The sequence below is a fragment of the Cyprinodon tularosa genome, unplaced genomic scaffold (assembly GCF_016077235.1).
Source record: "Cyprinodon tularosa strain WSP-4 unplaced genomic scaffold, ASM1607723v1 ctg60, whole genome shotgun sequence".
Taxonomy (NCBI): domain Eukaryota; kingdom Metazoa; phylum Chordata; class Actinopteri; order Cyprinodontiformes; family Cyprinodontidae; genus Cyprinodon; species Cyprinodon tularosa.
The window spans coordinates 683,620-695,856 of NW_024039341.1; the positions used below are offsets into that span (position 1 = coordinate 683,620).

Here is a 12,237-nt window from a genome sequence, read left to right on the forward strand (position 1 = left end):
TTTGCAGAACAACAGTTGTTGATTCAAGTTATTTCTGAACCACAGAAAACATAAATGATTTACATTACCTGGAAAAAAGGAAACACTGAATAAAATGTGCTTGAGGCTGTGGAAGTTTCTATAGAAAATTATACATCAAGCCACTATGAACCCAAGAAACCTTCACATAGCCTAGATATGTTGAAATCCTTCTGTCAGGCCACTTGTTTAGCAGAAAGAACATTAGAAGCATTAAAATAATTATGGTTTATGCATTTTTCCTTTCAGAAGGAATTGTGTGGATGGGTTCTATCTTTTATTGGAGCATAGGAGCCATTTACTGCCATATTTGACTCAGAACATTCTGTGTTCTGGTATTTTTCTGTCATAGTTTAGTGAATGTTAAGTGACCCTGGCCTGGATTCATCAACTGTTTAGTTTCAGCAAAAAAAAAACAAAAAAACTTTAGACTATTGGCCTCATATCACCTGCATGTATAAACGTATTTTCAATTATTTTCTATTTTATGTATCTTTATCTTTTTTGGGGGCAGAACATTTTTCTCCATTCATTACCATGGTTGTGACTTACAGTTAAATAAAATCCCACATTAATTTTCACTTCAAAAAATCAAACTTTTGCGTTAATAGCATACACTTGACTGAATTGTTCAATTAAGTTTATTTTTCTTTTCAGTTTATTTATGCAGCTCAAATTCCAAACATATGTCATCTCAAGACAATTTATGGAGACAATTCAATTCGAGCATACAGTCAAATTGGTAAAACCTTTTTCTTTTTATCAAACTAAAACCAGCTGATTACTGACTACAGGACATGCTCTTCCTGGATGAGCATATGGTGACAGTAGATATTCGCCTGCATTGTGTCACTGACTCTACAGCAATGCCTCACACTGAGCATGCATGTAGAAGTGGAAAGAAAGACTCCTTTTAACAGGAAGAAAGTTCCAGCAGAACCAGGCCAACTTGGCTTCTTCAGCTTCTTTTTAATGACTGGTTAAAAACAATAACCTCATTTTGTCTGCATTAAAAAGCAGAAAGTTTAGTCATCCAGTGGTTTTTTTATGTCTCCAAGACATGTCTGAAATGGGTTCGTTTCACCAGGATTTATGGACAAAGATAGCTGAGTATCATCAGCATAACAATGGAAGTTAATCCAGTGCTGTTTGATAATGCTACCAACTCTGAGCTTATATACTATATATATATATATATATATATATATATATATATATATATATATATATATATATATATATATATATATATATATATATATATATATATATATATATATTATATAAGCTCAGAGTTGGTATATATATATATATATATATATATATATACTATGCATACTATATATCCCTATAGAATGTCTAAGGCCTTTCTAAAAGAATATTCAGATCAACTGTCGAATGCAGCACTGAGATTTAACAGGACAAGTACAGATATAATCCCATTATCTGAGGCAAGATAATGAATTGTTGGGTTTTTCATCTATTGCTGGAGAAAAAAAATATTTCTTTTGAATGAGCATTGTGGCTAATCATATTTGTTGATTGTTTATGCTTGAAAATGTAGAATCCTATGTTATAGTTAAAGTTTCTGAGATAATGAATTATAAACATTTTCATTCATAGGCTATAACCTTTAAAACGCATTTCTCTTTTAATGGAATGTATTCAGGGACTGTTACAGCATCAGGTTTATCCTCATGCTTTCTCATGGGAATTAAAGCTCCATTGTTATCAACTTCCCTTTTTTGGTTGCAATGTACACTCCCAACACATGATCATAAAATGATTACAACTGCTGCAAACTGTGTTGACAGAACACCCACTCTCATCCCCATTTTTAATGCATACTCATGACTTACACATGTATGTCAGTTTATATCAACAGGAAACTGTAGTTTCCCTTTACATGGTGTTACACACTACCTCAGAGCGTCCACCCACAAAGCCCTCCCCTGTCCAAAACAGCCCTCCCTGTGTCCTTGTGCGTTTGCCCCTCCCTTTGTCAAGTATCAACAAGCAAACTTTAAAGTCCACACCCCTGCATGACTATGAACATGCTAGTATCATTTACCATCAGGAGCTTACATAAGAGCTGTTGTGTTACTGACATTATCGTGCAGGGCATTTTAGATTTGATGGGTAACTACTAAAAGCCTAGCTATGAAATGTATTGCATTTTGGGATGGGAGTGATCCTGGACTGTGCAAATGTTTGGAAGATTAACAAGGAGTGGCTGTTTGGTTGTTTCCCAACTCTTGGAGTGTAAGAGGTAAGGAATTTTCCTGCTTAATGATAATGTAGGAGTGATCATACCTTTAGAATATTCCTGTTCGCTGTACGTCCCTTTAACCTTTCATGAGCCTTGTTATTCTCTATCTATTTACAGCAAACATTTAAATCCCAAGGGTTGAATTTTTGTTTAAAATATCATTTTTCACTTTTAGCAAGAATGGACCTGACGCTCTGGCAGTACCAGTTTAGGATCATCATGCTGGGGGATTCCACTGTGGGCAAATCATCCCTACTAAAACGTTACACTGAGGACTTGTTTTTGGAGTCTATCAACCAGACAGTGGGTGTAGATTTTTACGTTCACTTCCTTGAGGTGGAGCCTGGGGTCCGGGTAAAGTTGCAGTTCTGGGACACAGCTGGGCAAGAGAGGTTCAGGTGAGAATCATATTGGATGTTGCTTAACACCTTTTCTAAAGACATTTTTTATTCCATGGCTCCATTATACTGTTGGATGTATGAATATACTAACCAGCCACTTTAGTAGGTATTCTTTCCCTTGACCAGGCAAGAGTCCCCTTGTCCTTTGTAATCACCTTTATTCTTTGTACCCTGCCTTTAATGCTTTTGAAGACACATTTTAGAGATTTTATATTCTCTGGATGGAATCACACAGCTGCTGCTGATTTCCCTGGTGCACATCCATAATGTGGGTCCTGTGTCTCACCATATCCCAAAGATGCTCCAATATGTTAAGATCTGGTGCCTGTGGAGGCCATTGGATTACAGTAGACTCATTATAATGTTCAATAAAACGGTTTGACATGATTTGACCTTTTGTGACATGGTGCATTATCTTGCAGAAAGTAAGCATCAGAACATAGGTATATATGGTCAATAAGATATGGAGATGGTCCACGATAGCATTAAGGACGCTGTGATGTTTAAGTAATATCCACCTGATTCAATTTGGGTCTAAAGTTTGCCAAGAAAATATTTTAACACTATGACTGAATCCACCTTTTATTTTATTTGTACCTAATTCTAGCCTAACAAGCTGAACATCTCAAATAGACTCATTGGACGAGGCAACAATGCTTCTATTCGGTCATTGCTCAGCCATAGTGCTATAGTCTGTTTCAGGTATTCTTCCAACCTTTGTTATTACAAGTAGTAACTTGTAGTAGTAACTTGTACAACCTTTGCCCTTGTATCATTTCAATCCTTTGACATCATTAAGGTAGTTTTGTGGAGCCAACAGCCATGCTATGTGGACCTTTTTTCCTTTTTCAGACAATTCACTGCAAACCTGAGAGATGGTGTGAAAACCCAAGAAGATTAGCAGTTTCTGAAATACTCATTGCAACACGTCTGACAACAATAATCATTTAATTGCTGTTGTAATGCTGCTGTAACACCACAATTTCCCCATTTTATGACAATAAATTGATTTTTGTTCTATTCTATTAATGTTTATTTTCCATTTCTGCCCATTTCTGATGGTTGGTTTCAACCTTAGCAACTACATTAACCAGATCTAAAGACCCAATATGAAATAAATGCTCCCTCAGGATTTGCAGAATCACCTGTGTTAGAACATGATCAAACAGCCCTGCCTAATAATATGTCAGGTAAGAGTTTATTACACTTGCATAAAACTTCTGTAAGCACTAAGCCTGGTGCTACAGCCCTTAAGCTGTTTTTATTAGACAGTTATCTTGAAAACACTATTCTCATTGTGAACATCATAGAACAGTTGAAGTGTATGCAAATGCAGCACCCAAACGAACCACTCCAGTTTCCTCCAAGCTGTTGATCTGTGTTTACTTACAGCCAGCACCAGCTCAGTGTGCAATGTGTACAGAAATGCAGCCGCTGCAATCCTTCAACAGGGGCACCTTTGTCTTTACTCAGCATATTAATGCAAGACTGGAAGTAGCCTGTTTCATTTTGCCTCTAAATCATTATTTCTGTTGTCCAGTTGAATGAACTGTGACAAATTGCACTCTGAGCCCGTTTGTATTTACCTCAGCTCTGCAGTCCAACCAGTCAGCTAAAAAGAAAAGAAAAAAAAGTTGCGGTAGTTTTTAATGAAGTAATAAAGTTGCATCCGTGGGAGGCTGTCTCACTAAGCCTGTTTTAAAAACAGTCGGTGACTCATGGGAGATCTCCACACTTGTTGATAGTTAAACAGAGCAGCTATCAGTTACTAACAAAGAGAGAGATTCTTTTACTACCTTCTTATCTGAAAGAATTTGACTCACACGATTCAGCTCAGTGAAGAAGGAAATAAGATGAAGTATAATCTGAACTTTGGACTTTCTATTTACTTTATTTTGTGTTAAATAATCAAACAATCCTCCCAGATTGACTGTTTCTTTTCCCCCTTGCCCCATTTCCCTTCTCAGATCAGTGACCCGTTCCTATTATCGCAACTCAGTTGGAGGACTGCTTGTGTTTGACATCACCAGCAGGCAATCTTTTGACCATATAAAGGAGTGGCACGCTGAGGTGTGTGAGCGAGTGCAGCCACAGAAGGTTCTGTTTGTCTTGGTGGGTCAGAAGATTGACCGGGATGCTGATGGTGAGAGAGCGGTGAGCCAGGGAGAGGCCCAGAAACTGGCCGGACAGCTGGGGATGCCCTACATCGAGGCTTCTGCGAAGACGGGCAAAAACGTGAGGGAGTCATTCGAGCTCCTTACTCGGAGGGTCTACCAGGGTCTGTTGAGCGGAGAAGTGCAACTGCAGGAGGGCTGGGATGGTGTCAAGTGTGTTGCTCCACAGGCGCTGCAGTCAAAAAGAAACAGTGTGTCTAAACCCAGCTCACCGACCAATAACAACAAAAAGTGCTGTGGGTAAATACTGGACTGACAAACCTATGCTGCTGTGCAAGCTGGAAGGTTGGAGTAATGGTGCCATTGGGAAATGTAACCACCCTAAAAGACACTCAAAATGTACTTTTGTATCTATAAGTGGAAAGTTCTAAATATTTATGAGATATTAAACCCTTGATGATAGTTTTGAAATGTATTAGTTTTTTACCAACACTTTGACATCTATAGTGCCTTCAATTCAAAACAATAAAAAAAATGAGTACCCATACTTTGAGCAGGTAAATATGATGAGCAGCCAATGGAGCATTTTTACCCTTAAAATAAGATATTTAAATATTAAGCACTTGAGATAGTCAGTGGCAGTTGTTTTTTCTTATTCTAAATGGCAAAGGGTCTCACTTACCTCATCAATTCAAGAAAAAAATGCTATTTGAAGAAAAATTACTTAGATTGAATGTTTTGCTGTGTTGCATATATATCTATTCCTCTTATCTTCTCATTTTGTCATATTGCTGCGTGGCATAGATTTTCACTTCAACTTTCAATTAAGTTTATTTATATATAGCTCCAATTCTCAACAGCATTTTAACTCACAGATATGCTTTGATCTTGCTGTTCCATTGCAGATCTGTCTGTGTTTGTGCCACCATTGCGCTGCTTGAAAACAAACATCCAGCCTATTGTAATTTATGCTGGCTTCCTCCCAGTCCTGTATTTTGCTATACAGTATGTTTTGTTTTTTTATATTAACCCTGGCCAGCTTATCTGTTGAAGAAGAGAAACCAAGTGTCCCAGTGGAATGGTGTTTTTCATGGATAGCTACAAGGTTTCAAGGCATGCATAGAATTTGGTTTATAAGTTCTGTTTTGGTCTCATCTAGCAAGGACGGCTTTTTCATTTTTTCATGTGTGACTTAGAATGCCATTCTAAACAGCTTTCTTCTGGTCACTTGTTCATAAAGGCTAGATCTTTGAAGGGCAAGGCTTCACAGATTATCTCACCTGAACTGTTGATCTCTGCAGCTCCTCCAGTGTTACCACGGGCATCCTGGCTAATTCTCTCATTAGAGCTTAAGCTTTTGTTATAAAACTATTGTTTTATAAATTAATCCTGCTTAAGTCTCCAATTCTTGTTCGCTTAGCCTGTGGTGTGTTCCTTGATCTTCATTATTCTGCTTTTGCACTAATGTTTTCTAACAAAACCTGTTCTTTACTGAATCGTTAGTTTTATACAAATGAAAAATTGCATACAGGTAGACTCGATATAGTAAATGTTTAGTGAAGTCACTGTTTTTTATTCAGGAGGTCTCAGATTAAATAAGTGTGAATATAATGTATATGCACACCAAATGTATCATATTTCCATCTGTAAGGTTATTACTGTCAGTCCATTTTACTACATTACATGACTTAGTAGGGGTCATATTTAAAATCTCCAGTGAAGTTTATGGTTGTGATTTGACATAAAATGAATAAAAGTTTAAGGGGTCTGAACATTTTGTAACGTGCTGCATTTACCTAAATGTAACACCATCACAAATATAAGCTTCCTGGTTCAGGTCCTCTCTCTTTTTTTTTTTTTTTTTATAAAGGGCAGCAATGTTTTTGTAAAGAACAAATCTGATATTAAATGTATATTTAGGTTGGCTCTTGAAACATACATTTTATAAAATTGAGAATAGTGTGAATTCTTATAACCAAATAAGATAACAAATAGCTTTTTATATTTACTAAAGTTTTCTCTCCCTCCTTTAATATGTCATTGACCCACAGCCTATTGCACTAATGGACTGATGAGGCCAACATTTAATCTCAGTCTAGGAGCAAAACAGCTGTAAGAATTAATATCCTGGAGTTTGCTTTTTGCATAAGTTGTTAGAAATAGAAATTATTCTCACTCTCTCACTCAAACTGAAACATGTGGTAGTATCCCACTTTTTATCACACTGATTTTTTCTTTCATTTGAACCAGTAGCACATACTGGATAAGTGCTTTCATTATATTTCATATTTTAAGAGGGGCCTCAAGAAATGTCTCAGAGATGTGGTGTCAGGCTTTTAGGGGAACACTATCACTAACTGAAACAGCAAATAAATGTACCTTTGACATATAAATACACTCATGCTGTAACTTAAAACAAGGAGCAGAGGTATTTCCTTCCTGTAACTTGTTTGTACCAGGGAGCAGTAAAAACATACCATTGTCCCTATTTAGCTTAAAAAATGTCCTTATCTTAGATCTTCGTAAAGAAAATAACTTGTTTTCAGGTGTTGAAATAAATCTCTTGGGTGCCTCTGATGTTGTTCTTTTAGAACTTTCTGACTTTTTTATTAACTTTCAGTGATCCGTATTAATGAACCCTGTGTGCTGACCTTGTTTATTAAGACATAGTGTGTTATCAGCTGATTTGTTAGTCTGTATACCAGAAGAAATGTTTTTTTTAAATGGCTCCTCCTTTTTATTACCTTATTCTGAGTCTTGAATGGGGTCTTACTGACCAGCAACATCTTATCAGACTCAAAGGCAGTGTAACATTGGGTAAACATAGCACAAGTCCATGGTATTAGACACACACACAAAAAAGGAAATGTATAATTCATTCCAACCACATAAAAAAGTATTAATCCTGCTGCTCAGATGATAAAATATTGATTACAGCTGAATGTATTTTTTGTACATAATTTTTTTAAACGGCTGACAATTTGAACAGCAACAGGTGCAAGGACTGTTCTCCGTTACTCTATGCTTCACACAATTGGGAGGTAATATGGGACTTTGAACTCCACCAGGTAAAATGCGTTAAATGGTTTTATTAATTGTACTTTTTAAAGCATTGACTAAATACCTAAATATTAAGAACCATGTAAAATATCTCCTAGGATCCTCACTCCTAAATGACAACAGCCACCAAAGGCAAAGATAAGAGCTAAAAATAAGTGGAGTGCCTATCGTCTCTCTATTGCTAAGCTTCAGTTTTCCCACATATAATTCACGCTTACATTTTTTTTGTAATTTACCAGTATAATTTCTTTATTCAGACACTGAAAATTTAACTGCATACATTTCTTTTCAATAATTGTCAGAAAATGCAAAGGGGAATACAAAGTACAGTGAGTAAACAGAAAGCTTTCTCATGCCTAACATGTACCTTGGCAAAACATTATAAATTACCTTCCTCAGAAGGCTTAAGAGTCGGTAACACTCACAAATTCATGCTCAACAGTATCAAAAGCAAAACCAATAATATTCAATACAAAAAAAAAAAGAAAAGAGAATCCAGTAAACATTAATTCAAAATAATAAGATGGGGATCTGCCAGTCTGGATTTAATGGCAACGAAAAAGATCAAAACATGAATAGCAATTTTTTTTTTTTTGTGATTCTTGCAAGACAGTCAAACGTTAAAGAGACAAAAATCACAATTTAAGCACCCCTCAACACACCAATGTTACTTCATTACTCAGAAAAGACAAACAAAAGAAAAAAACAAACATATACAGAGATGGTACAATATAGTTTTTGTGCTACTTTTTGGTTGTCTTGCGGATCAGCGCCATTCTCTGAAACAAAAAAACAAAACAAAACAGTTAGTCCAGCACACCAATACACTTGCCTTTATGAATAACTTATCCCAAAAGCACAAGTTTTCCCCCCATGCCTGTTTGTGAGCCTCTGTGGTACAAGCTTTCTTAAACTGTCTGATTTCATCCGATCCATAACCTGGAATCCACATGTTCCACTGACGCTCTGGTGAGAAACAAATATAAAGGCAATCAGCAACAAATGCCTTTGGATTATTAGCATTTGTTATATTTATTGCCACATATCTGATTTGGGGGCCTTTACCTATATACAAGTACTAACATCCACAACAAACATGGAAGAAAATATTACAAACCTGTTTTTAAGCAAAAATTGAATGCAGAAATTCAGGTTGTTTTTTTCTCTTGTGTGATATAAGCTTAGGCTATTTAGTTGTAGTGTATCTAAATTATTTTTAGACATAAATCTAGCACTTTAGCTGTTGTTTACTCTTTTGTGAAAGAGAAAAATTAAAATGCAACAGGTAATCAGACATGAGCAGGCCATGCAGTGCACACATGACCATGGAACTGCTTGGTTCAGTCAGGATAAAGGAACCCGTCCTGCAGCAACAGGAGCAGGAAAAGATAGCACATCAGTCAACTCTCCACTGAAAACGCTGCATGTTGTATGCATGACATACACTTCTTGGAAGGATGGACCTGCTCCGATTCACTGCTTAATGTGAAGTCTATGGTGCCGAGTGTGGGTTAACTATAGCGTTCCTTGCAATGTGCATTCAAAACAGCGGTGGAGGCTAGTAACAATAATACCTCAAATAAAATATTGAAACCCTTTATAATTTCTTTGGGCTCAGAGCCACAACTGAAGTGTGTTAGTCAAGCTCAGGTTAAATCGGGCTTCATGCCCATGGACTGAACCTATACTCAACCAATTAAAGACTCTTAATTAAAACCTTTAGATATTGTAAAAATCACTTTCTAAAAACTCCATACAAAAAAATATAAACTGTTCAAATACCAAGTGCTGATTTTTCTGCTGAAAAGTCAAACAAGGAAATTACCTAGATGTAGCTGAACATCTTTAACCTCCAGTGTATTGGATTTGCGATGACGTGCCAACTGACAAGCTGCTGTCACTACACTTTCTATGAAGTCATCTGCAATCTGAAGCAGCATCTGAAAAGAGATCCAAATGACCAGATATTTAAAAACCATCTGTAAAAACCAGGTAACAATCTGAAGTAAGCATTTAACAAGGATTCAGTGGAAATATAAAGGTTATAAATAAAAGACAGATCTGTTATATCACAAAACAGATGCTAACTTTTTTGTTACAATGCTAAAAACAATGTTGGCAAAGCACTTAAGCTTATCAGTTTGCATCATCATCATTGAGTCTGTCAGGAAAATTTCGAAAAAAATGTACCGACCCTGATGGAGCACAATGATTTATGTTATAGTCTGTTGTTCGAATTGATAGCTTGTAACAAAACCTTAAAGGGGTTTATTCTACTATTGTAGATTAAATAGCAGACTAACAAGCCAGAGGTAAAGAACTAGATTGACGTGGCAAAAAGCCATGGGATAGGATTAACGCATAGAAGTTGTTGTTTTTTTTTTTTATGAAAAACATTGACAAACTTAAGAGTGAAATGTTTGAATTTAAACATTTTCATAAAAATATAAATACAAAAGGTGTATCTTTCTGGCCATCAATGAGTATCCCACTAATTTCTTAGGTTTTTGAGATATAAATAGGAAAACTGAGTTTATCTGTGACAGGTAAGGACGTCTTGCTGGTGATAAAACAGAAATACATCACATGAAAAACCCAAACTACCCCTGAAAGTCAGAACTGAATTTCAAACAGACCTCCTCAACATCCTCATCCAACTGTTCATTTGGATCAATCTCTCTTACAAGGTCTTGTAGCTTCTTCTTACTGAGCACCTGGAGGAAAAGAAATATTAAAAAAAAATAGTTTTACAGAAGAGAAAATATTTTTATTTAACATCATTGAAATGGTCCAGCTGCTACACTATTTTAAAACACATAAACTGTCATTAAAATGGCTATTCCTCACTTGTTCTTTTACCTCTTTCCTTTGTCACATAACAGTAATAACAATATTTGTAAACAATGACCAAATTTCTTTAAATTACTTTGATGACAAACTAAGAACTGTTCCTTTTTTTTACACACAATCAAAAATCCTAAAGGATGATAAAAAAAAAAAAATATAGAACGTTATACCTGAGATCCCTCTGGACTGCTCCTGCCTGCAGGACCTGAGGACAGACCCTTCACTATTATTGGGGCGCTGTTAGCCATGTTGTGGCCACAGTTAATGAAGAGATATCAACACGTTTCTGGCCTATGAATGACTGGGGGAGTGTTGAAGGACTGTCCAATAGCACCGGTGTAATAGATTACTTCTTTAAACAGATTTGCACCTGTAATAGAAGAAAAAAAATACGTTAAGATTCATAACTCTGGTAGGTTATATGACACAGGGTTAAGTGCAGAATGTTAAAAAAACATAAACCGTAATAAAAAGCTTTCCATTTCTCCGCCAGTAAAGCTGGTCTGTTAACTCCATTGCTCTTTAATTGATGTAGCGACATTATATAACCAGATTGTCAATTGGAAACGTTACAATGAGTAATGAAAATAAGAGATATTAGTACATTCAAAAATACTTTACTTTTCTAAAAACCACAAATGGACATATTCCGTTCACTTTTAAAATAGTTACAGTTAAAACTGTAGTCACCTGTACTTTTAAATCTACGCTAAGCTAATCGTAGCTTTACCGTAAAACACGACGCTTTCGGGGGAAAATCTAAGTCGGGACGCTTAAAAAAAACTTAATTAACAATAGAAAACATAGAGGCGTATCTTGAGATCCTAATTACTAGAATACAACAACGAAACCTTTAATGTTTAGATGATACCCAACCTGTGTGCTAAAAACAAACGCTTACTATCAATATATGACGTTAGCTTCAGCGGCTAATCTTAGCAGCAAATTTGGCGGTGCACAATTATCAAGCTTAGACAGTAACCGAGGTACAAATGCGCAGACTTACCCTGCTAAACAGATATTACCTGCCCATATTTTATGTTAGTATAACATATAATTGCGTTAGAGAGAGAAATTAACTCTGTTTCAATCCAGACATCCAAAAACAATCTAGCAATATTTCTCGACACTTCCGCTTAGCTCCCGTCTATTTCCTGTGTGAGAGGCCCTACTTCTTCTTCTTCTTGTTTAAATTTTTATGGCGGTTGGCAAAAATGTTATGCCCTATTCTGCCACCTGCTGCTCAAAAACACAAAGAAGAGCACTCCTTGTTAATGTTAGGAAGTCGCATTTATGGTATTAAATGCGCCATATTTTACACTTTTGTATGAATTAGGCAGAAAAGTAATTTTAGAAGAAGATAAGTCAACGACAAACACATTCCTCCCAAAGTCATAAAGCGCCTAAATAGATAGATTTAAACGTTATTATATATTTTTAATTATTATCATTTTGTTGTTCTTTTCAAATTCCACTGACTTTAATATTAGATGTGGACTTATCCGCCTAAAAAAAGCCAGTTTCTAAA

At 36.0% G+C, this 12,237-nt stretch overlaps 2 protein-coding genes across 3 annotated transcripts; one reads left to right on the top strand and one right to left on the bottom strand.

The window, feature by feature from the left end:
* The first annotated feature begins 2,037 nt into the window (after window positions 1-2,037).
* Window positions 2,038-5,268, top strand: rab42b (RAB42, member RAS oncogene family). 2 transcript variants are annotated; one of them, XM_038307092.1, is made up of 3 exons: window positions 2,038-2,287; window positions 2,405-2,685; window positions 4,656-5,268. In XM_038307092.1, the coding sequence occupies exons 2-3, from the start codon at window positions 2,468-2,470 to the stop codon at window positions 5,104-5,106; spliced, it is 669 nt and encodes a 222-aa protein (XP_038163020.1). In that variant the 5' UTR covers window positions 2,038-2,287; window positions 2,405-2,467; the 3' UTR covers window positions 5,107-5,268. The 2 variants fall into 2 exon arrangements, with proteins under 2 accessions (XP_038163020.1, XP_038163019.1); XM_038307091.1 differs by having other exon boundaries at window positions 2,039-2,287; window positions 2,463-2,685.
* Window positions 5,269-8,081: 2,813 nt separating this feature from the next.
* taf12 (TAF12 RNA polymerase II, TATA box binding protein (TBP)-associated factor) lies at window positions 8,082-11,874 on the bottom strand. The gene is made up of 6 exons (XM_038307084.1): window positions 11,716-11,874; window positions 10,880-11,079; window positions 10,499-10,576; window positions 9,688-9,802; window positions 8,740-8,828; window positions 8,082-8,641 (listed from the first exon to the last, which is right to left on the bottom strand). Exons 2-6 carry the CDS (start codon window positions 10,955-10,957, stop codon window positions 8,606-8,608), a joined length of 396 nt encoding a protein of 131 aa, XP_038163012.1. The 5' UTR covers window positions 10,958-11,079; window positions 11,716-11,874; the 3' UTR covers window positions 8,082-8,605.
* Window positions 11,875-12,237: the final 363 nt, after the last annotated feature.

Excerpts from the sequence above, each read along its gene's own strand:
- rab42b (XM_038307092.1), top strand. The coding sequence starts at position 2,468 with ATGGACCTGACGCTCTGGCAGTACCAGTTTAGGATCATCATGCTGGGG. Across the intron at positions 2,686-4,655 it reads GCTGGGCAAGAGAGGTTCAG|ATCAGTGACCCGTTCCTATT; the intron begins GTGAGAATCATA and ends TTCCCTTCTCAG.
- taf12 (XM_038307084.1), bottom strand. The coding sequence starts at position 10,957 with ATGGCTAACAGCGCCCCAATAATAGTGAAGGGTCTGTCCTCAGGTCCT. Across the intron at positions 10,577-10,879 it reads GCAGTCCAGAGGGATCTCAG|GTGCTCAGTAAGAAGAAGCT; the intron begins GTATAACGTTCT and ends CTTTTCCTCCAG. Across the intron at positions 9,803-10,498 it reads TGGATGAGGATGTTGAGGAG|ATGCTGCTTCAGATTGCAGA; the intron begins GTCTGTTTGAAA and ends ATCTCTTTTCAG.